General features: G+C 34.1%; 1 protein-coding gene across 7 annotated transcripts in view; it reads right to left on the reverse strand.

Moving 5' to 3' along the window:
- The window catches only part of USP25 (ubiquitin specific peptidase 25), a 143,971-nt gene that overhangs the window by 20,133 nt on the left and 100,260 nt on the right, over positions 1-23,578 (reverse strand). For 4 of the 7 annotated variants that reach the window (XM_050784790.1, XM_050784791.1, XM_050784795.1 and 1 more), the window contains 4 exons: positions 23,081-23,281; positions 14,987-15,129; positions 9,943-10,056; positions 7,842-7,937 (listed from right to left, as the gene is read on the reverse strand). In XM_050784790.1, the coding sequence (XP_050640747.1) occupies positions 7,842-7,937; positions 9,943-10,056; positions 14,987-15,129; positions 23,081-23,281 (554 nt within the window). Of the gene's footprint in view, positions 1-7,503; positions 7,554-7,841; positions 7,938-9,942; positions 10,057-14,986; positions 15,130-23,080; positions 23,282-23,578 lie in introns of all 7 variants that reach the window. The other 3 variants (XM_050784796.1, XM_050784792.1, XM_050784793.1) reach the window with 3 other exon arrangements.

Below are 23,578 nucleotides of genomic sequence, written 5' to 3' on the forward strand. Positions count from 1 at the left end.
TAAAAGTGATCACAGGCCCAAATCTATTTTTAAAAAGTTGCTATATTTTGTAAGATCTAAGAAATTACGTATAGTAAGACATAAAAAATAAATTTAGAAGACAAATTATAAACCACAAAATATAATTTGTAAATTATAGATGAATCAATTGTCTTAAAGATCAAATGTTCATTTAACTAAAAAAAAAAGCTCAATGTAATAAACATATAAAGATGAATGACAGTCAACATAAATACCAATTGCCAAAATACTTATGAAAAAAAAACTGACCCTCACAAAGATCAAAGAAATATATTTTAAAAAATGGGATTACACTTTTAATGTCTTTTTTTTTTTTTTTTGAGACGGAGTCTCGCTGTGTCGCCCAGGCTGGAGTGCAGTGGCCGGATCTCAGCTCACTGCAAGCTCTGCCTCCCGGGTTTTTACGCCATTCTCCTGCCTCAGCCTCCCGAGTAGCTGGGACTACAGGCGCCCGCCACCTCGCCCGGCTAGTTTTTTGTATTTTTTAGTAGAGACGGGGTTTCACCGTGTTAGCCAGGATGGTCTCGAACTCCTGACCTCGTGATCCGCCCGTCTCGGCCTCCCAAAGTGCTGGGATTACAGGCTTGAGCCACTGCGCCCGGCCTTAATGTCTTTTTTAAGACAAATATCAATAGTAGAACAAATCAATGTAACTATATGTAGGCAATTTGATAATATTAGTATTCAAAATCTGCAAGCACTTTGACTTGTCAACTCTGCTATGTTCACGTAAGTGTTCAATAATATATGCACAAAAATGTTCACAATATTGAAAATTACTCAAATATTCAGCAACAATGCTAATAAATTTAGTAAGAATAGGTAACAACTTGGGTGTTCTTTATGTGACAGACACTGCCTGATGAGTTCCACGTGAATTATCTCATTTAACTCTCAAGATAACTCCTCATGTAAGGGAATAAACTGGTTCTGATAACTTAATAAATTGTCTGAGGTCACACAATTATTAAATAATAATGTAGGATTTAAACCTAGGACTTAACCATAGAGACCTTGCTGGTAACAGCTAGTAGGAGACAGAGCTGCCTAAATTGGAGTATGAATAAGTTATCAGTGTGCTGACATATTGCTCCCATCAGCCTCTATGGTGGGTGGAAACATACTAACTTTCTTCAAATTTGTTGTAACATGCATACCCTATTCTAGGAGAATATTTTAAAAAATTTTGATAAACTCTAGGAAACAAAGGAAAAATACTGAGATAAATCTACTAATCCTGATATGAATAATTACATATATATGAAAAAGAAACTCAAGAGCAAGAAGCAAATAGAAAGAGTATACTTCTACTTTTATTTATATTATATAGGATGAATGTCTGAATCAAAGTCAGTCTCATCTATCTCTCTAGGATATACAAGGAACAATCAATAGATGCTCACTGTGGAGAGAGAATTAGGAAGTGAGAGAAAAACATTTACATTCTACATTTTGGATTATGTATTACTAGTTTACACGTCACTTTTTCTAGGAAGCCCTCTAGGTACTAGCTCTGTTTTCTCATTTTATGTTCTTTTTCCACATTAAACTGGTTCTTTATCATACTAATTAATAACTCTAATTAATGTTTCCCTAGCAGAAAATGAGGTTCATTAAGATAGGAACTCAGTCCATCATTATCCCAGCTACACCCACTGGATTTAGGACAATGCCCTGCATATAAACAGGTAATACCTTTTTAGTATGTCCATCAAGAGAAGGATAGAAAAAAATTATAGTCATAAAACAAAATACTATGAGAGGGAAGAAATGACAACTGTGTAACATGGATGAAGCTCCAAACACACAGCTGAGTAACAGCAGCCAGACAAAAAAGGACCTAGAGTAAAAGATGCCAAGTGTATAAAGGTCAACAAGAAAACTAATGTATATTGTTAGAAGTCCAGATAACGGCTACTTTTGGGTATGGATAGACTGTAGTGATGGGAAGGAGGAAAAAGGGTATTTCTGGAGTACTCCTGATGTTCTACCTGTTGGCCTAGTTGGTGGTCACATGGGTAAACACACATTGTGATAACCCACTGAGTTGGAAGTACAAGTCTGAGAGCCTAAAGGCAGGATGTGTAACTGACTTGAAAGATGTGGCACCTAAAACTCAGGCTACAAATGTACATAACCAAGAGGAAAAGAGTCTTCTTTGGCTAAGCATGGAAACGCTGGACCACTGACTTGAATTTAACAAGATGCACGGAGAAGTATTTTTTGCATTAACGATTTAGGCCTGCATAAACTTTTAGGGAACAAAATTTCATTAATACCATGTTGATAAATATTTCTTCCCCTTCATATTCCTTAAAAGGCCATGTAAATAAGGAAAGTATCATTCAAAAAAAAATTCACTGAGTTCTACTTTTCAGCATGTTTTATATTCTAATAAACATTTTTATATCTATTGAATAAACAAAGTGATTAAGAGACATTTCAAAAGTAAAAAAGGGTGATCAAGTTATGTCAAGTGGGGACCATTATTATGAACCAATGAAACAACTATTGAGAAAAAATTTTCATAATACAAAAGTATTACTTCAATAAAACCCTAAGGGTACTTTAATAGATACTGACAAAATATTTACAAAAAAAGAAATTTTAATGTCTTTTAAAATAAATGAAAAAAGCTACACTAATCCTGTAATTGTAATTATAATATGACCCTCCCACCTCTACACATACATACAAGCAACCAGTACTTTGGAAATATTCTGTTTTTATCTTCTGGCTTTTATTTTTGCTTATCATAGTAACTTTGTATTGCTTCCTTCTGAATTTCATTTTTACACAACAGAATCTTCTCTCCGTAAGCCGCTCTTATTTGGGGATTTTCTATAGTAGAAACTAGTCTTAACCAATAAAGTTAATTTGAGAGAAGGACTCAAGTTAGTGTAGTATAGCCCAGTCTCATCCTCTTGCTCTTTTTATTCCCCAGATCTGCTTTGCCTATTAACTTTTCATACTGCATTCTTATAGGGCAGACTCTTATGTGGGAGGGCCTGTGGTTGAAAGAGTTCCTGTGACTGGTTGGTAACTTCCTAATTCGGAGGTTAAACTTTAGCAAGTCCACTTACTCAGACCTGTTTCATATAACAAGGCTGATAGTGGCATCACCATTTTGATCACTAGCAAACATTTAGAGTATTAAAAAGTTGGTCTAATCATAATACATGAGGAAATCCATATTCAGCAGTACCTAAATGGCACAGAGTTAAAAAGTTTTCTTTCATAGCCAAAAAGCTAATGTAAAATAAACCTGACCAAGATCTTTTCAGGATGTGGCAGGACACAAGAGGTATTAAAAAAAAAAACACACACACAAAACAAACACAACCAGGCGCGGTGCCTCAGGCCTGTAATCCCAGCACTTTGGGAGGCTGAGGAGGGAGGATCACAAGGTCGGGAGTTTGAGGCAAGCCTGGCCAATGTGGTGACACTGGTCTCTACTAGAAATACAAAAATTAGCTGGGTGTGGTGGCAGGCTTCTATAGTCCCAGCTACTCGGGAGGCTGAGGCAGGAGAATTGCTTGAATCTGGGAGTTGGAGGTTGCAGTGAGCCGAGATCACACCACTGCACTCCAGCCTGGGCGACACAGCGAGACTTCGCCTCAAACAAAACAAAACAAAACAAAACACACAAAAAAACTCTTCCCTCAATTTATAACATGCTAAGCACAAAAAAGAACAAAAATTTAAAAATACTTTATCTAATTGAGGGGAACTGGAAGACAGAAGCAGCCACCATGTTAGATTCTGTGGTATGTACATATTTTATGAATTAATACTGAATGTTGATGATGATTAGAATCAATCAAAAAAAAAGGTAGAATATTTAAACATGCCAATAACTATGGAATGAACCAAAAAATGTGTTAAAAAGATCTACCCCGCAAGAAGGCCCTAGGCTCATATGATCTTACCAGTGAGTTCTAACTTACAGAACAGATCGTTCCTATGCTAACACATTGAAGTATTAAAAAAACAGGAAAGCTCTTAAACTCATTTACCAAAGTTAACATAACCCTAATTGCAAACTTTAGGTAAAGACAGCACAAAAAAGAAAAACATACACCAAATTCATTTAATACAGAACGCAGAAAGCCCAAATAAAATGCTAATGAGTTAAAAAGCAAGCATTTGAATTTACAAAATAAAAATTTACTAAGAAAAGTATTTTAAGTAAATAGTGGGAAAATTTCTATAACTCTGGGTTAGAGTAGATCTTTTCATACGGAAAAAAAAAAATCCAAACAGTAGGAAAAGGAACATACTGTTTTAAAACCTGTTTAAGAAAAAAGGTACTCTAAATTAATTCAAATAGAAAGGGTAGACTGGGAGAAAATATAGGACACATGTCCATAAAGAGGGAAAGATGTAAGAAATGAGAGTACATCTATACCATAGAATACTGTGTGTACATGTGTGAGTGTGTGTACATGTGTGTGTATGCAGACAGCTAGTAAAGATAATGTGATATTGTCTAAACTTTAAGAAAGCCCACAATAGATTTCTGAGTGATATAAATTACAAAATATTATGAACAGTAAAATGTACATTAAAAAAATTTTAAGTCTCTGTATATGTGCATTGTTATAAACAAAAAGAAAAAAACAAGATACACAGCACTAAGAATGGTTACAACAGGGCAGTGGCAGAGACTGTCATTGTTAGTTTTATTTTAGACACTTCTATAATACTGAATACAACTGCATTTTGTATATATTACTTTCATGTTTTATATGAAAAAATTTTTAAGGTGACATATTATCAGCTGGAGTTGTCCAAATGCTTGTACCTTTACCAAAAACATGCATTAATTAGAAACAACTTGATGTATGTTTCCATAGGGTTACACACATATATAAACGCAATCACAGGTGAAAATGTAGGCAAGCTTTAGAAATTTTATAAACATATACACACACTAAAGAGATAAAAAGGTAGAAAGAGAGTTTTGTGATAGTAATTATTAGGTAAAGCCAAATGAAACTGTTAATTTTGTTACTCTAAAATGGAACTGACAATTTCTAACAAATGAGTTTAAAAAATTATATTAGCAAATAAAAGTCCTTGACACAGACATGGTACTCTCATTTTTCATCTCCTACTATACGTGGACCAGAACTGGACACATAAGATAAGCTTCGTGATAATACTAACAACAACAACAGCTAAATTCCGAGCATTTACTATCAACCAGATACTACTTTAAAAGCGTAACATTGATAGAATGTTTTTAAAGGTCACAATGACTCAATAAAATAAATAGTTATTTAACACCTTGGGAAACTGAGATACAAAGATTGAATAATTTGCCCAAAATCAAACCTACAAAGCAGTCGGCCAAGGCAGTCTGGCTGCTAATATCAACCTATAAACTACTTCCTTCCTAATGTACATTCCAGCTATTCTTGTGTTTTTCCAGCAAAAAAAAAAAAAAAAAGCAGGAAAGGGAGTATCAGGATAGTAAGGAGAATGGTTAGTGAAATAGAAATACTGTAGTAATTATTTTTAACATCTGACAAAGAGCACAAGTTTACGTTATGAGTAAAACATCAAACTCGACTCAAAAATCTCCAAAGCTACTTGAAAATTTTGACCTCAGATTGACTGAAGTTTATTAACTACAGTATTTATTGAGATTATGCACGGAGAGTTGCAATATAACATAACTTACTTAAGACAATATTCTGTCCCTCTTTCACAAACTTGATTCTTGCCCATACTTTCTTGCTGTACTATCAAAATCATAGAGCAAACCAAAAAAGAAAAATATATGAAATACAGAAAATACACAAAGGAATAGATGCAAAGGGAATCACCAGCATGATGGTGAAAGGAGATGTCAGGTTACTAGTTATGGATCAGGAGAAAAGAAAAACCAATAGAGATTAGGGCAGGTCATAAAGCTCCAGAATAGATGTCCTAGGAAAATAAAATTGATAAAGGCAGAATGAGAAGAGATTTAAACAAGCAGTGGCCAGCTTTAAACTAAACCAGTAATGCACATAAAAAACGAAGCAAACCAAAAAACAAAACAACTAAGTTTAAGGAAAACGAAAGTTGAGGGAAAAATGGAAAGTAGTAATATTTATAATACAGTTTAATCATATATAGCATATATAGTAATACAACAAAATGCAGAATTCTGATATAATCAAAATTAAAAGATTTTACACGTGTGTGTGTGTGTGTGTGTGTATGGGGGATGGGAACTGTGTCTCTCAGTGTATGTATGTGAAGCAGGAAAAGAAGGAGAGCTCATCATTCATATTCCATAGAAGCAAATTCAACAGGTAATGTGTAACTGTGAATAAAAAACCCAAGCATTCTATTTAAAGATATGAATGAATGTCAAACAGATTAAATAACTGAAAGTCATTATCCACTGGGGGCTTAGTAACTGTTGTAATATATACACTTAAGTGATTCTTTATATGCAGATATTAATTTAATAAAAATGAGATTTCCAATTCAACATAAAAAGACCCAACCTAGTCAGAAATGACAATGGCACTGTAAATCATAAATAACTTTTCCACAAGAAATAAAAACTTTAGAGGACATATATTCAGTGTTTTTTTAAGAAAAGAAAATGTACACTATCTGGGCATAAGAATGAATTTCTAATTGTAAAAATTAAGAAGCCAGTAAGAAAACAGGAAACTATAAAAAATGTATTAAAACAGGAAACTATACAAAATGTATTCTTCTTTTTTTAGAAGTGGATTTTCAACCTTTCTTATGGGAAATAATAGGCTGATCAACTTGTCCTGGGACCAGTTTGCTTAGAACTTTCCCAGTTTAGCACTTTAAATCCTATAGTCCAGGAAATCCCTCAGTCCTGGGCATATGAGGAGAGTTAGTTACCTTAATCCTAACAAATCCAAAAATGCTTATTGATATGTCTACTACTGTGTACAAGGCTTTTGTTTTGCACTGTATACTGAAACAGTGAAAAAAGAACCAGTTTTTGAAAGATCAAGTTGGATGATGCCAAAATACAGAAAATGAAAAATTTTAATTTTTAATATCAAAAAGAAATGCATAGTTTACTTGTAGCAAATTGTACCTCAAAAAAACCCTGCTTTTTAAAACCACTAAGAAGGTTTGAAAAGAGTGGAAAAAAAAAAGTGAAGATTTTTGGTCAACATAAATAAAATGACAAAATATACGTGGTATTTTCATCTTTCAAATCTGTAAAAGCAAAAAAATTGTCATCAAAACATTGTAAAGCTCTGATATTAGAGAGAAAAAGATGTGGGTAAATCATAGACTAGTGTGCAGCTTGATGTTCTCGCATGTCTTGAACTGACTAGGTTATCAAAAATTAATTATGGGGAAACATAAAAATAATATAATAAAATCATTTTATAAACACAAAAAGCAATTTAGTACCTAATGGTAATAAAATTAAAGAATATTATGATATTGACTAATAATATGAACAATGAAGATAAAATGAACTATTACCAGAGGCAATTTACTCAGTTCTTATTATTGTTCATCAATGTCCTCATTCCCTTCAAATAAAAAATACAATTCAAATTTCTGCTGACAAATCAAAAGGACACTATTAGAGTGACTCAAATAAAAAGATTTTTTTTCTTGAATTACCTGGATTAAGAGAAAAAGAATCAGTATTAGGTTAATGAATACATAAAAGAAAACCCTAGGACATCTGGTGGCCATAGCTAAGATAGGAAAAGAGAAATTATACAGAAAACCAAACTGAATTCAAAGAAATAAAATATTTTAAGAAGTTTAATTTTGAAAAAGAAAAGAAACGAAAAGGAAAATGTTCATTGTACCTTAAAGAACCCTGCTTCAGGGCCACACCTGTCATATACACTCCTGGATTTACCTATCGCCATGATAATACCTTGCATGTTCGGTGTCATCATGATCTGCCACAGAAGATAGTTAACATTAAAAAAAAGTTTTTAAACTAAAATAATGTATTTACATGCAAGCTGAAACTCCTTTGTTTTCCATGTTTATAAATCAAATGTTGCATTTTTAAGACCAAATTTAATCCAACACACATGTAAGCACCTTTTAAGATCATCCATACAGGGCACAGCTGGCTCACACGGTGCCTTTGTGCAAACTGCAAAAAGGCATCCTCTCTGAATTGGAGAATTTGAAAAAGGCACCCTGGTTCTAGACAAACAAATTTTAAAATGTGCTATCCTCTGAGTGAACTATTTAGAAAAAGCAACATCCTTTTTTATCAATTAAAAAAGGTACCTCTTCCTCAAGCCTCAGAGAGCTCAGCATGAACTCAATTTGCTTCCCACTTCTGCCCCTTGTCTAGTCATTCTTGCAGACTGTACAACCTGCACATCCCTGAGCAGCAGCCCTGTATCCACAACTCTCATTTTTAAAAGTTCCAATGCACATGCACTGTTAAACTGTCACTGCAATAAATTTTAAAAAACAATGACAAAAGACACAACTCTGTCAATAGCATAAGCACTTGCACAAAAGATAGTGTTAAATGATTAATCACAATTCAACTTTTTTAAACGAAAGAAGGCACATCCTAAAACAAGTATGTAACTGCTTGATCAATAAATTGATAGGTTTATTAAAAACATGCCAGGTTCCATAATTTTCAAGAGCTAGCATGTTTATAAAATAGTTAACTGGAACAATGTAGAGTCATTAAGTACTAAATACTTAAGCATTATTTATTTTTGTTTTCATAATAGATTATTTTTAGCTGTTTACATTTTAAAATAACTGCAAAGTGAAATTACTTAAGGCCCTATGAAGCTATCTTATAGCGATCAAGAGACTGCATCCATTACCTCTGATTCACTGAACCTATTACTCATTGTATTTACTTTGGATTATACACTGAGAATTGCAATATATCTAACATCTGCTTGAGAATACTCTCTGACCAGTTTATCTCACAAATCTGCTTATCCTTGTTATGCCTGTGATTTCCTACGCTGGTACAGTAATATGTCTTTATGACACTTCTGACTTTGGTGATTAACTCTGGCACGAAAGTAACACTGGAGTAAGTCAGAAAAAAAGTTACGTGAAAAAAACTAATATAAATGCAATTCTTATCCAAACCCATAAAAACTAGAATCCAACAAGCGTTTTACCAAATCACACCCCTCCCCCACTTCCCAGTAGTTATGGCCTTCTCTGTGTTCCTGTTCAAAAACAGCTTTAGTGGCCGTTCCTCAAAAAGAGTAATATTAAGAGTCTCATGAGAAAAGTGGAAAAGGGGAGAAAATAATCTGATAGAATAAGACAATAGATCATTTTCATCTGGATTCCAAAGAACTAAATCATGAGAAACAAAAATGCCTCCATACTGTTGGAAAACTAAGTAAATGAGAATTGACAGTGAAGAGATAAGAATAAAGATGGAGGTCCTACTAACAGTAGACACTCAGTAATGCTGATGAGTTATTCCACTCACAGTCACATGGAGAGGCTGTAGTAGCAAAAATATCAATTATGCATCCTGCAATCATGCTGTGGGATTTTCCGGCAGGAGCTAGCGGGCAAAGTATTATAATAAGTAATTCCAGTAAAACAGGAATGGAATATAAAAAATTATTTTTAAATCCAAAAAAATTTTGTACTAATTAAACAAATCTTACTGTAATCTGCGAACCTGAAAGTAAACTGGTACTATTTCTGCATAAAAGAATTAACTCCAGAAATAGAAAATTCTTTTGACAATTCCATACGTTTTCTACTTAAATTTTCATTTGAAATTCAAAGTTCTGTTAATAATTGGTAAAGTAATTTTGGACTATGAGGGGGCAAAGCTGTATGTTATGTAGCAACAGACATTAAGTATGAGGGTACAGGCATGCCCAAAGTATTTGTATTAAATAGCAAAAGTTAAGTAGCAATGGTGCAGAGGGCTGTAAAATGTACCTCGTCATCATAACCCCCCTCCTTTGATTCAATCATAAATTTCCCTACATGAGGGATCGCCACCTCTACAACTCGCTGATTAGAAAGTGGTTGGCTTGTAGTATTTTCAGGTTTCTGCAGAAGGAAATCATTAATATAAACATTAGAAAAGAGAACAGTGGAGAACAATGGCATCTTTGCACAACTGTGTAACCTGCACATCCCTAAGCAGCAGCCCCGTACCCATATGACTTATTTTTAAAAGTTCCAATGCACATGCACTATTAAACTGTTTAAGTGCATACTCTTAAATCTTTTAAAAATACCTGCATTTACTTGGTAGGTATCAAATGAAACCACTTAAAACTGAACATCAGAAGCAAATGCATTCATCAAGTAGTAACACAAAATCTACAGTTTTCCCTTTACATCCTCAAACTGGGTATTACCAATATCATTGCATTTTTCCCTGAAAGTATTTAGAACTTTTAAGTACTTAAGATAAAAAATAGTGGAGTTGTATTTCTATCATTGTCTATATAGCTGACAATTTTTTAAAAAGTCTAATAGCTCCCAAAAACCTTTCTTGATATCTCAACCAAAATAAGATATGACCTCCTCTAAACTCATCAGAATTTGTTGGGTTTTTTCCCTTATAATTTTATCCTTCTATTCTTTTCGGTAATCAATTGCATATCCAGTTAATACCCATATTCTATTTTAACTAATTACATACGGCCTATGAGACTACAGTATATTTATATCTTAAGTGTTCAACAAACACTTGCTGAAAATAAGAAAAAGCTGTTGGAAGCTGATACCCATTTTAAACAACTCAATCAGATTTATTCCTTTTTTTTCTTTTTATTGTTAACAAATTCTATGCATTTCAGTAATCTACACTAATACAGAAGTCAGTGTAAAATTCAGAAAATTTCATTCAAAACGTTATGACACTAATAGGATTCATTCAAAATAACATACAGATTTTTACATACTTATTTATCTTATTCAACATATTTATAACTAGCATATCCACTAATTACCTATTAAAAAAGCCAAAAGTACTGAAGGTGCTTGAAAGCAACTTAAGTAACTGAATTGCGTAAGTTTTCATAAAGATAAACTTTTGTTTTGATATTACAAAAAACATTTTCATAACAGCAATTAAAAAGGTTTTATTTCCGTTAGAAATATAGGTAAATTTTAGTAATGTGAACATTTTCTGGCTTCCTGGAAGCATATATAGAAAAAGAGTTTAATTGAACAATAAAACAAAACCAATAGCTGCAACTGGTACTGCCCCTTTTAAAATAAATGCTATTTTTGGCATGGCGTGGTAGCTTATACCTATAATCCCAGAAGTTTGGGACGCCAAGATGGGCGAATCACTGTAGGTCAGTAGTTGGAGACCAGCCTGGCCAACACGGTGAAATCTGTTGCTACTAAATATACAAAGATTAGCCAGGCATGGTGGCATATGCTTGTAATCCCAGCTACTTGGGAAGCTGAGGCACGAGAATTGCTTGAACCTGGGAGGCGCAGGTTGCAGTGAGCTGAGACTGCACCACTGCACTCCAGCCTGGGTTACAGAGTAAGACCCTGTCTTAAAATATATATATACACATATATGTGTCTCCTTAATTTATCAAAATCGACTTTTCAATGGGAAATGATCAGCCTAAACAGGTATCATGATCATGAGAGATAATATGCAGCCAACACCTGGTAACAGCTGTTCTCCAAAATGACAGCTATTATGAGTCATTATACTAGTTTGTTGTGCTACTTTAAATTGCTTATATTTGAATAATTTTAACCTAATACTACTATCACACACATTCTACAGAGATGTGCTTGGTCCATGACATTTAATTAAGGATTTTTAATCTTTCTAGCATATAAGAGAAGAACTGTAGTAGGTCTCTGTACACAAGAGCAAAATATAAACAGGTAGATTCAGAAATCTGTTTGGAGTTTGTGGTGATGATTTCTCACTAGCAAACCAATCCAAAACAATTCTATCTTAGGGAAAGAAAATATAAATTTAAGGCAAATGGTTATTACTTAGACTATTAATCGTTACAAAACAGATTCCCTTTGGGGGAAAAATATTGCACTTAGGGAATATAAATGTTTTATAAACCTTTTCAGTTACTATTGAAGAGTTTCAACAGCAAAATGCTGATTAAATACATGGGTAAAAGCTGAAAAGGGGAAGAAACTTTGCCACATATAATAATCCTGTAGTATCATTCATCAAATCTAGATATCCCAAAGTACTACAAAAATTTTTCATGTAAAGAATTTAAGGGCTCACTAAAGTAAAATACATGTTTACTTATCTTTTTCTATTATTTTCAGGTCTTATATGAATACATTAACAAAGGCTAAACTTGAAAAGAGTTAAAAATAAGTTTCTCAGTTAGTATGTTGCAAAAATAATTAAAATACAAAGATTTTTATGAATTGCCTGAAATTTATTAATTATATGACTTTTTAAAAAGTGGTCTCATAAGAAGGATGGCAAAAAAGCTATATAAGTCCATGGCCACATTAATGTGCCTTTTACCTTTTAACCTAGTAATTCAACCATGGAAAATCTATTCTAAGGAAATAACCTGAAATAAGAAAAAGTTTTCATTTCTAGCAGCCTATTTATAATGTAAAAATAGAAACAAATATGCAATGGGGGAGGAGATACATAAACAAGATGTTAATTATTCAATGGAATAATAGTCACTAAATGTTTTTACTGAGTTTATAACATGGGGAAATGGTTATAAAGGGTAAGTGATTAAAAGAAAGCAAGACAAAATTTTGTATGCAACTATAAAAATAAATCCCAAATCTACATGCTAAAATAAGAGTGAAAAAAATACCAACATATTTACAATAATTAACTTTGAGTAGTGAGTGGGACTATGCATGACTTTTTCTCAGGGTCTACTTTTCTCTATTTTGAAAATATCCTGAAGTATTCCATTTAAAAGTAAAGACATTTTTCTAAAAAGCAGGGTACCTAAACATTTGAAGACTTTCTCTAATTTCCATGATTCTATGCTTTCCAGGAAATTTTTCTTATACTAAGGTTGATTTTAATATATTGCATATTTGAAAAGTGGTTAGGACTGAAGTAACAAACGGAAACCAACAGTTACTCAGTGCCCACTACATGCCATGCCAAGCACTTACAAATAATGCTCTTGACTAATCCTACAATTACCTTCATTTTATGGAAAAGAAAACTGAGGTATATCTGGAGAAATTAAGCAATTTATTCAAGGTTGCATTCATAATAAATAAAACTAATATTCCAAAATCCAGAAATGTTTAATCCCAGTCTGAAGATACTTTTCACCTGCGCAATTTAGCTTCTAGTGTATGCTAAGTTTAAATGAAAAAACCCCCTATGAAGTAGTTACCATGACGCTAAGCAACTGACTGTAAAATCAAGCCAGTTAATGAATTCTTAGACTTGCTTCAGGATTTACATACACAACGGGGCTAACTGTGGATGCCACTCCAGAAAACAATTAAATGAATAGACAAATAGCATATTTGTCGATCATACAGTCCCCCTGTCATGCTCCTTTCTGAAGTAAAGATAAGGCAGTAGGTTGCTACCTTATAAGACGAGATCCATATTATGCTAAGCTGAGCAATCAAAATTTAGGTGACTTCTGCAAATTTAAATTCCATATGATTTTCCAAACTTAAAATCAGGATTCTACATTAAGCTAAGTAATGCTTTTGGTTTTCTAATACCAGCTTAAAAAGTGACACTTATTAATCATAATTTAGGCTTTAACAAATAAAAGTTCTAATTAGCAGAGGCCTTGCAAATGCAGTTTTTATCAGACACAACTATTTCCCCTTGTACCTACTACTGTTTTCCCTCCTTCCCTAGGTTTTCCTCTTACCATTACCTAAGAAGCAGACATCCCAAATCTACTAAACAAAGCATTTTCCAGGAAAAGCTTTAGAGTTAGTGATGTTCATATCAAATTCATTTAAAGCTTCTAAGGCATTTGCAAAATTTGGAATCATCAAATAATTATTTAAATTAATACATTTTTAATAAGATGATATATTAATACATTTTCAAAATTGTTCAAACAAAAAATAATTTTTATTGTTATTTAGTTCATCAAAACAAAATAAACAGAGTAACATATCTCTTGAACATTCTGGCTAAAGGAAGTCTTATTATACATTTAAGGCCTCATTGCAATTAGCAGGTTATTGCTGGCATTGAATTCACTTACTAAGCAGAAAATTATGTGCTGTAAAATTATGGTATGTCGTACTCTTTTTAGTTGTCAAGGGGAATCTTCAAATATTAAAAGGAGCTACTATAAAATCTGCATTAGAGCTGCTTATGCTCACTAACAAAAGATAAATGACTACAGGAAGTGAAAGATTTAGTAGTAACAAATTCTTGAAATAGCTCCTCTGAGAATGTCATATGCACTGATAACATAGTATAACACCAACATGCTCAATTTACTGTTATAAAAAGATGCATTTGAAAACTACCAGAGTAGGCTAATGACATTTTTGCACAGGACGTTCCTGAAATATTCATAAACAGTTTTGCAACATCATACTTATCCTTCTAATAATACTGTAACCTACAGCATCTAGTAGTTTTATTGTTAAACACATTTCATGAAATCATGATAATTATATCTTAAATTCCCAACTATTCCAATGTAATCAGATTACGGATGGAGGAATGGGTGAGAGACAGGAGAAATACTGCTATATTTTACACTTCTCTTTTTAAGTTCCAAATCAAATGGTCAATTTAATCTGTGATTATGATTCATTAGACTTCTATAGTAGAAAGACAGAAACTGAAGAGAAAAGTGTCTTTACAATTACAGCTGAGGAAATCACAGCCTGGGCATTAGATGACTTGCCCATGGTCACTGATCATGCCCATGGCAGAGCCATTACTGGGCCCTGTCTCTCCTGACTCCCAGACAGGTCCCTCTCCACTATACTGGGGGAAATGTCGTGACCATGGCTATGTTCAGAGAGCCAAAAGAAAAGTTCTTACCGACTGCAAAACTGTTTCAGGACTTTTATCTTCATGCTCATGTGATGCCTTGGTAATTATTCGAATAGTTTCTTCTTTCAAGTGCTTTGAGAAATCACTTCTTGATGGCTGCTCTAGATATTCTGGGTCTCCTGCTGCTTGTGCTTCATGAGAAAAGAATCAATTGTATATCTAATATAAACCACAGAGTCTATACTAAGATAAATCTTTTATTTATTTCTATATCTGAAATTATGTAAGAACCAATCTTAGTCTTCCATTCAAAGTAAAATATATCCTTCCACGTACAGCACTTCTTCCCAAAATTCATTAAAAAACAAAAACAAAAACCCAGAACTAAGAGTACTCCAATAATTATGAAAGAAAGCTGTCATTATGGTTTATGGTAAGGAATTCACAGTCGATTTTTCTGCTATGAGAAATACCAAAAGTCCATTTTGGAAAAATTGCCAGCATTTTACCAAAAGAATTTGGTTTGAACAGCAATCCTGGGCTGACTTTCCGTAGAATGCACAGGAGCTGTTTTTCTCTGCCACAGCGTCCTCCTTCATACTTCCTGGCAAAATCCTAACCCTGAATGAACCTAACCTTCCATCTTTTCTGCACTTGCCCCCAGTAGCTGAGTGTTGTCAGAGGAAAAGCAAACTGGTGCCGATAAAAATTCATGATGTCTCCTACCCATCTTTTGAGTTCCAGACTCATATATCCAACAATGTACAATGAACGTCCACTGGGTGTTCCCTAGACTAGACAAGCCCCAAATCCTTACATGACCAGAAGGGTTTATCTCAGTGAGTCTCTGACAAAGCAGCCAGTCTCTGTCTCCATGAAGCTGACAGTCATCTGTGGAGAACACCACTAACCAAATAATCATACATATACATTTTGACAATATTATAACACTTTCTAGGGCTACAATGGCAGTGAAGAGATATGAGCAATCTGGATTGTGACCTACAGTGACCTATTAAGCTGAATAATGAATGGGTTGTTTTGCTACGTGGAAGAATGAAGAGTCCATGCAGTGAGCATGGACTAGATTCAAAAAAGATAATAATATGACTGGACTACAGTACGAGAGTGGAGAAATGGCAAGAGATGATGCAGGTAGGGACAAAAGCACTAACAGACTTTAGATCAGGCAATTGGAAGTATTTTTTAAACATAATGGCAACACAAGTTTTTAAAAAATTATTCTGGGGATACTGTGAAGAATGAATTAGAGAGGAAAGTAAAACTAGAGATCAGTGAAGGTAATAGAAGGCAGTAGAGCAACATGAAAAAGAAAGAAATGTGCCTTCTGATTAACAGAGAGAGCAACAGAGGGACACAAAATTGGCTAGAATCAAAACATATTTTGGACACAAAGGTGTGGAGACTGCACATGAACATACCAAGTTTTTGACATGAGTTAACTAAGATCATGGAGGTAAAACTATGTGATAAGGAAAACAAGAGGTGAGGATGCCTATAATGTGTACAAAAAGGAAGGAGAGAAGTTAAAAGAAGTTTAATGTCCTCATTAAATCATTTCCTGATTTTGAACTGGAATAGCCTTTCAATGCCCATGAGTAATCGATAAAGAAAACCTTTGGCTACCATCAGCTTAGCAATACTTCTGCTTCCGGAAGGATTCATGACAGGTGGCTCATGCCAGCTGCTTTAGGGCTGGGAGAGAAACTCCTTGTTGATAAAATTTTTCCTTGTGTTTGGCACTCTTCCTCTCTTCACCACAGTAGATAACGTCAACGGTTAATAACTGGATGTGAACTTAAAGCAATAAATCCAATTGGTCTGACATTGGTCTAATGACCCACTGAAACCTAGAATCTTTGTAAAATTGGTTCTTAGGGCCAAGAGTAATTTTATCTGATCAACACAAGTCAAATCCACCTTAGGTCACCAGGGCCAAGGTTTCCTTCCATAAAGGAGTTTGAGTGCAAAAACTTTATGAGTAACACTGAATGCTTCCGGCTAAACGTCATACAGAACAATTTTCTCTAGGGTTTGCCCTATATATACACCTCCCAGGGAACTTACGCAAGTGGTTTTGTTGTCATGGTAGTTGAACCTACAATAGTTTGACACCCTGGGAGATTGGAAACAAAAAATTCAAATTGCATTCCCAACATGTTTATTGAACCTCTGCCATTTTCAGTACTATATTAGGTATTACAAATGTAAAAAACAAAAAAGAGTACATCACTAATTTTAAGGAACTCTCAGTGAAATCTGATAAATATACATTCTATTATAATACAATGTGCTAAATGCAATAATAGTTACGCACAAGGTTTTATAAAAGCACTGTGGACCCAATACACATACTTGAGATAATGCTGCCTGTTAAGAAACACTTTCCAGAAGAGGTGCTAACTTAGGTGGGTTTTGAAGAATTTGTAGAGGATTATCTTGGAGAAAAGAATAGAAAAGATTCCAGGCAGAAGGAACAGCACACTGTAAGGTCTGATCAAAGATTCATAAAATCCCTGCTATACATGAGACTCTACATTGGAAGGCAAGCCAAAATGTAAGTACAATAGAGAAGAACATAATACATTTGGTAGTAAGAAAAGGTTGGAATTAAGAGGAAAAAGATAACAGCTGCTACAGAAGTGCTCTCAGAGAAATTCACAAAGACTCTGGGATATGAGGAAGATCTTAAAGAATATGCAAAAATTCATGAACAATGACGATAAAAGAACATTTTTAAGATAAAGGATACTTCATGAACATGCCATAATGACAGGAAAATTTCCTACATGCAAGAAAAATGAGGAGTAATCTGGTGTAGATGAAACACAGGCTACTCACAGGGAAGTGGTCTCGGAAGAATTATAAGGGAATCAGATTATAAAATAAAGTTCGTATAAAAAAATCGTCAAAGAAGACAAAAAAGAGGTTTTGTCTTCATTTTATCAAACCAAAGAATAAAAATGTTTACTAGAACAAACAAGAAAAATGTGGAAAATTAAAAACTCTTTGCATTACTCAGAGATAAGCACTATTAATAATTCTGATACATTCTTTCCAGGCTTTACCTACCTACCCATATTTTTAAACAAAAAGAATTACTCTCTATTCAACATAACATGTACTGGTTATATTGTGTTGCTCTGTATGGAAGGCTCACGAAACTAATACCCTACCATACACTTTAGTAATTTCTATTTCTTTGTTAGGAACAACAGCAGAACAAGTTTGGCTTTTACTATATAATACAATTGTTGTTCATCCTCTAACCTTATTAAAAACCTCATCACTAGTGGCCTACAGCTATAAATTCTCTAAATGCCATATAGGACAATTTTCTCGAGGGTTTTCCCTAGGTATATACCTCCCAGGGAACTTAGATGAGCAGTGTTGTAGTCACGGTAGGTAAACCCACAATGGTTTGAAACCCTGGGAGACTGGAAACAAACAAACAAAAAATTAAATGCACTCATTTCACCATGAATGACCAGTTCTGTATGGAAGTGAATAATATCCTTATTCCTAAAGTCTTTCTCAAATCACTCACCTGTTCTACGGGTATTTCTCTAGGATTTTCAAATGACTGGCCTCCACAGAGTGACTTTCCGGCCATGCTTCTCCAGCTGTTACAGAAGACAACTCAACATTCTGAGGTAACTCTGAGCCTGCTCCTTTTGCCCATCTTCATGTTGAAATAGGGTATTGAGGGGGTTTGGGGGTGCTTTACTTATGCATATTTCCTGGTTATGTCTTCAGTATATTAAGAAGGTCAACTTTACGACCAATTGGCTTTCTATTAAAGAGTAAGGATCTGCTCTTAACTATAAAAATAAGACCAACATCTCTAATATCTTTCAGGAGTCTTTATTTTGTTGACTTACTAATAAGTCATACTTATTATGTTCACATTGAAGAAGATTTAAAGGGGACTGCTTGAGAGATATACAATCCATCCATTTCTAGACATGTATTTAAAAGTCTACCATACCCTGTAAGGGCCTACAAAGAGCCACGCTTAGGTGGCTGCATAGAATCACTGGTGGAACTTCTGAAACTTCAGATTCCTGGGCCCCATTCCAAAGAAAATCTGAGGGGTGTGGGGGAGAGAGGTTTAGAAACCAGTCAAACCATACATTTATCCAGAACAAAGAGCTACATCCTCACCACATGTATTTGGCCTGCCTCCTTTTTGTGTGACTATTTTGTCTCTACTTTAAAATTGTGTGTTCTCCTAAACTGAGGATCACCCCTAATAAATTCATGACTGGAAATCTCCATAGGGAATGAATTTATTAATAGAAAACTTTCAAGGAGCATCTACCACATGTCATTTATTATACTAGATGCTGGAGATATAAATAAGAACACCACCAGGCCTGACGTGGGTGGCTCACGCCTGTAATCCTAGCACTTTGGGAGGCCAAGGTGGAGGACTGCCTGAGCTCAGGAGTTTGAGTTTCAGGCCACAGCCTGGTCAACATGGTGAAACCCTGTCTCTACTAAAATACAAAAAAATCAGCCCAGTGTGGTGGTGTATGCTGCTAGTCTCAGCTACTCAGGAGGCTGAGGCACAAGAATTGCTTGAACCCGGGAGGCAGTGAGCTAAGATCATGCCAGTGCACTTCAGCCTGGGCAACAAAGCAAAACTCTCAAAACAAAACAAAAGAATATCACCTAGTTCCCGCTTTCAAGAAACCTGAGAACAATGAAGATATTGTTCATTCCACCAGGTCTTACTCTCAGGATCCAACTGTACTCTCCTGGAACATCAGTTTATTTTTAACTTGCAGACAGTGTTTGTAAAGAAGTCCCGGAGCCAATTCTGCCTGCTGCCTCTAGACAAATTTACAAAACCTTATGCAATACATTTCATTCCAATCTTCACTAGTGTTTCCTTATTTTTTAAAAAAGTCTGAGTGTGCTATATTGTAAGGACTTCAGATACTTCTTGGATAAGACAAGAGTAACATAAGTAAAATAGTAACTCAGACAAAGCTCTTCTCTCCAGAATAATTTCTGTTTTATAAATACAGCCTAGGGTCATGCTGCTTAACCAGAAGTATACCTCAGAATTATCTGAAGATCTCTTTAAGATAGGATAGTATCAGATCCTTTCTCCAGAGATTCTGATTCCAGTATGTCTTACGTGGTCTTAGGTACGGTATGCTGTTCATACTCAGAAAAAAATCCCCCTAGTAATTCTGATCCATACATTCATAGTAAAGAATGGTTGGCTACAAATCTAAACAAAAGTATTCAAGTAAGTTGGCCTTTGCAGTAAGCAGATCTAGGGAAGCAGCATGAAATGAACCAAAAAATACTTTCCCATCATTTATTATCTCAGTAGGGAAAGAATGGTGCTGGAGAACTGATATGCATGAATTTCTCGATCACATTTTAGCAGAAGAGGAACAAATACTAATTTGATTAATATAATATGAATTAGTACTCTTATTTGGAATATCAATCAGTAGAAACTGAATTTTATTAGGTCTTATGTTTCAGCTTTAATGAGAAGATTTTGCAAGGAGGAAAAAAATCATTCCGGTGAATTTTATAAACAAGATTTCCTTTTATTATTTCCACTAGTCACTCCTAATACCAGTGAACACCTGAGAGATTAAAATACAGGTTTGCTTTGAGATCCTGGAAGTATTATACCAAATTAAATTACTTACTTTGAAAACTATGAGAAGAATCAGAAGAGGATGGCATGGACATTAAAATAAAATTTCCCTATTAATAATAGGGAATAAACGGTTCTAATGAAACATTAGCCTTATTCAGTTTTGATATGTGAAACTATCCTGCAACAGAGAACAAATTTCTTAATATAATCTCAAAGATAATAGTAATAGAAACCAATCTTTTAAACAACAGTCTCACTCTGTAAATTTATGGACTTGGCATGTGCTACTTCTACTAACTCAAACCAAGCACATATTTCCATCAAGTCTATAGAGGATACAATGTTTCCTACAGAAGTAGTATTACCACTGCTTTCTAAAAAACTCATGCTGAAAGGTAATTACAAGAGTCATCTAGGAATAGGAATTGACCATTTTCATCTCTTTATCTTTTATTCTGGTTCCTCCCAGAAATACATCAACATTCTCTTCAAGTTTATTTTGCATGGTAAAAAGAGACATGAAAATATATGTCCAATACCTAGTACTGCATTTTTTAAAAATTACAAAACACCATGTAAAGTGTAGGTCAGATGTACTGATCGTGAAAATGGATGCAGTTATACACACATGGTCTTTTTACAGAGAAAGAAAAAAAAAAGACAAATGTAAAATGAGGATGGGGCATGGCTAGTCCTTATCAGATAGGAGTATTAGTTGGGAATATGTATTAGTTTGACTAAGCAGAAATAAAATATGTTAACTCTGTAAATTTGGTGAGACTTACGAGAAACAGACAAGATGAAGGGAGAAGGATATCTAGAACTTAATATCTGGTATCAGAATATACAGGTGAGCCAAGAATAAAACTAGAGCTTAACCAATGAATGGAGGATTCACCCGTATCAGGGAGCTTATACAACAACTGCTTATACTACCTTATGCAGCCCCTTCCTCCCACTAATAACAAGAATAGTCACATGTGAATGGAATAAGTAAACGTTAAGGGAACAATAACACAGTAGCTCCATCTTGGGCAGGTTCTGAGGAGTGATTTGGAAAGAATACGTACAGAATGCAAAGCATGAAATCACAAAGGGACAGAAATGCTTTAAAAATGAAAGGAACTATAATATAGTTACTACACTGTGATTTGAGCTTAGATACCTCTTGATGTGTACTAAAAACTACATTGTTGTGGACCCACATAGCTTCACCTGCTCTACATGGTAGCCTTGTACATATGGGGGGAAAAGTGCAGTCCTACCTAATGGTAGAGTTCACCAGCCACTATAATAGTGGTATTCTCCATAGCACTGGAATATCAAAATGTTGCTATAATACCATTATCCTTTTTAAAAATGCTGAATTATCTGCCTCTCAGGATCAAAATCGATGACAACTATTTGATCTACATGAAAATAAGTCATCTGGACAGATTTGTGCATGCCTGTATCAATCACAATACTACATTGTAGCACTGTAAAATAATCTTCTACTTAAGTAATAATTCCTTCTAAAGTTCAAACGATAATGCTGAAACCCAACCAGGTAATGCTGCAAGGAAATCTCTGTCTGTAAAAGATGAAATTAAACCAACAAAAGCTGGAACTGCTTCCTTAAAAAACAAAACATACAGATCTTGGGGGGAAAAAAAGGTTATTCAATAACATTCACTAGCATTTATAAAAAGAGACAAATGAGTTTGAGGAAAATATATGGGCTTAATTTATCTGCTTCTCATTTCCTCAATTTGTACCCAGAAATAGCATTTTCCATACCAGAAAACATGTTGCCCTAAAACATATTTGCAACTCAGTGATAAGAGTAATCTTTTAAGAAAACCAAAAGACAACATATTTTCAATTTTACCAGAAACTATTTTCTTAATTCTCATACAGTGTTTACTCTGACTTATTTTATTGATTTCATCAGCTAATAGTTTATTTAAGAATAATGCTTTTAAGTATTTATATGTTTATGCATTTATATCTTTGGTTTAGAGGTTACACTTATTTTTTACCTATGATATACTAAATAGTTTTGGTCAATTTTCTTTTAGTCTTAACAATTCTGAAAAACATCAAACAGTTATTAATGGTAGTATTTTACGATTGCACAAAGTATATATGAATATACCGGTAGTATTATTTTGGTCAAATTGAATTGGTTTGGGTTTCTTGTTGCTTTCACAGCTTTCTCGGCTACTTGCCAAGAAAATTCAAGCCCACCCAACATAGGCAGAGTAGGTAGAGGGAAAGTCAACGGAATCATCTCATTTATCTTGAAAAACATATAACTGTATACAGTGGTGTCTGGCAAAAAGGCAAACTAAACTGTTAACTGTGATAATCTGACTGATGGAATGTGAGATGATTTCTACTGATTTCCTCATACTTTAAGACAGCTAAACCTTTTTAATAATGAGCATATCTTATCATTATAACAATAACAATATTGATAATCAAACAAAGCTTAATAAAAATGGACAAACCTGTTGTCACAGAAGTCTCTGACTCTCTCAATTTCTGAGACGCTAAAAGCTTTTCCTGCAAAGCTTTCTGGGCAAGTTGTGCATCCCATTCTTCTAGTTCTTTTTCAAATCGTTGGTTGTCTTCCTCAACAAAATCTCTCAAATCCGGGGGTAATGTTTCTATACCAACAAGGGGCTGCCCAGTTTCTTTATTAAACTCTTCTGCAAATAATATTTCAAAAACTAGTATAAAATTAAGAATTAAAGGGAACATGCCACACTCAAAATAGATTGCATTTCAAATAGAATTTAAACTATGAATTATTACCAATTAGCCAATCAATACTACTTAAGAATTACTACTGTTTAGCAAATAATTATTACCTAAAACACTTTTTAAAATTCAAACAAATGCTCAGAAAAACAATGATAAAAATGTTTGATAATCCATCACAGGTAATGGTCTCACATTTTTTTTTTTTTATCTTAAGAGTAGAAATGAGAGAAAACACAAAGCCA

Source organism: Macaca thibetana, chromosome 3 (assembly GCF_024542745.1).
Source record: "Macaca thibetana thibetana isolate TM-01 chromosome 3, ASM2454274v1, whole genome shotgun sequence".
In the NCBI taxonomy this organism is placed as follows: domain Eukaryota; kingdom Metazoa; phylum Chordata; class Mammalia; order Primates; family Cercopithecidae; genus Macaca; species Macaca thibetana.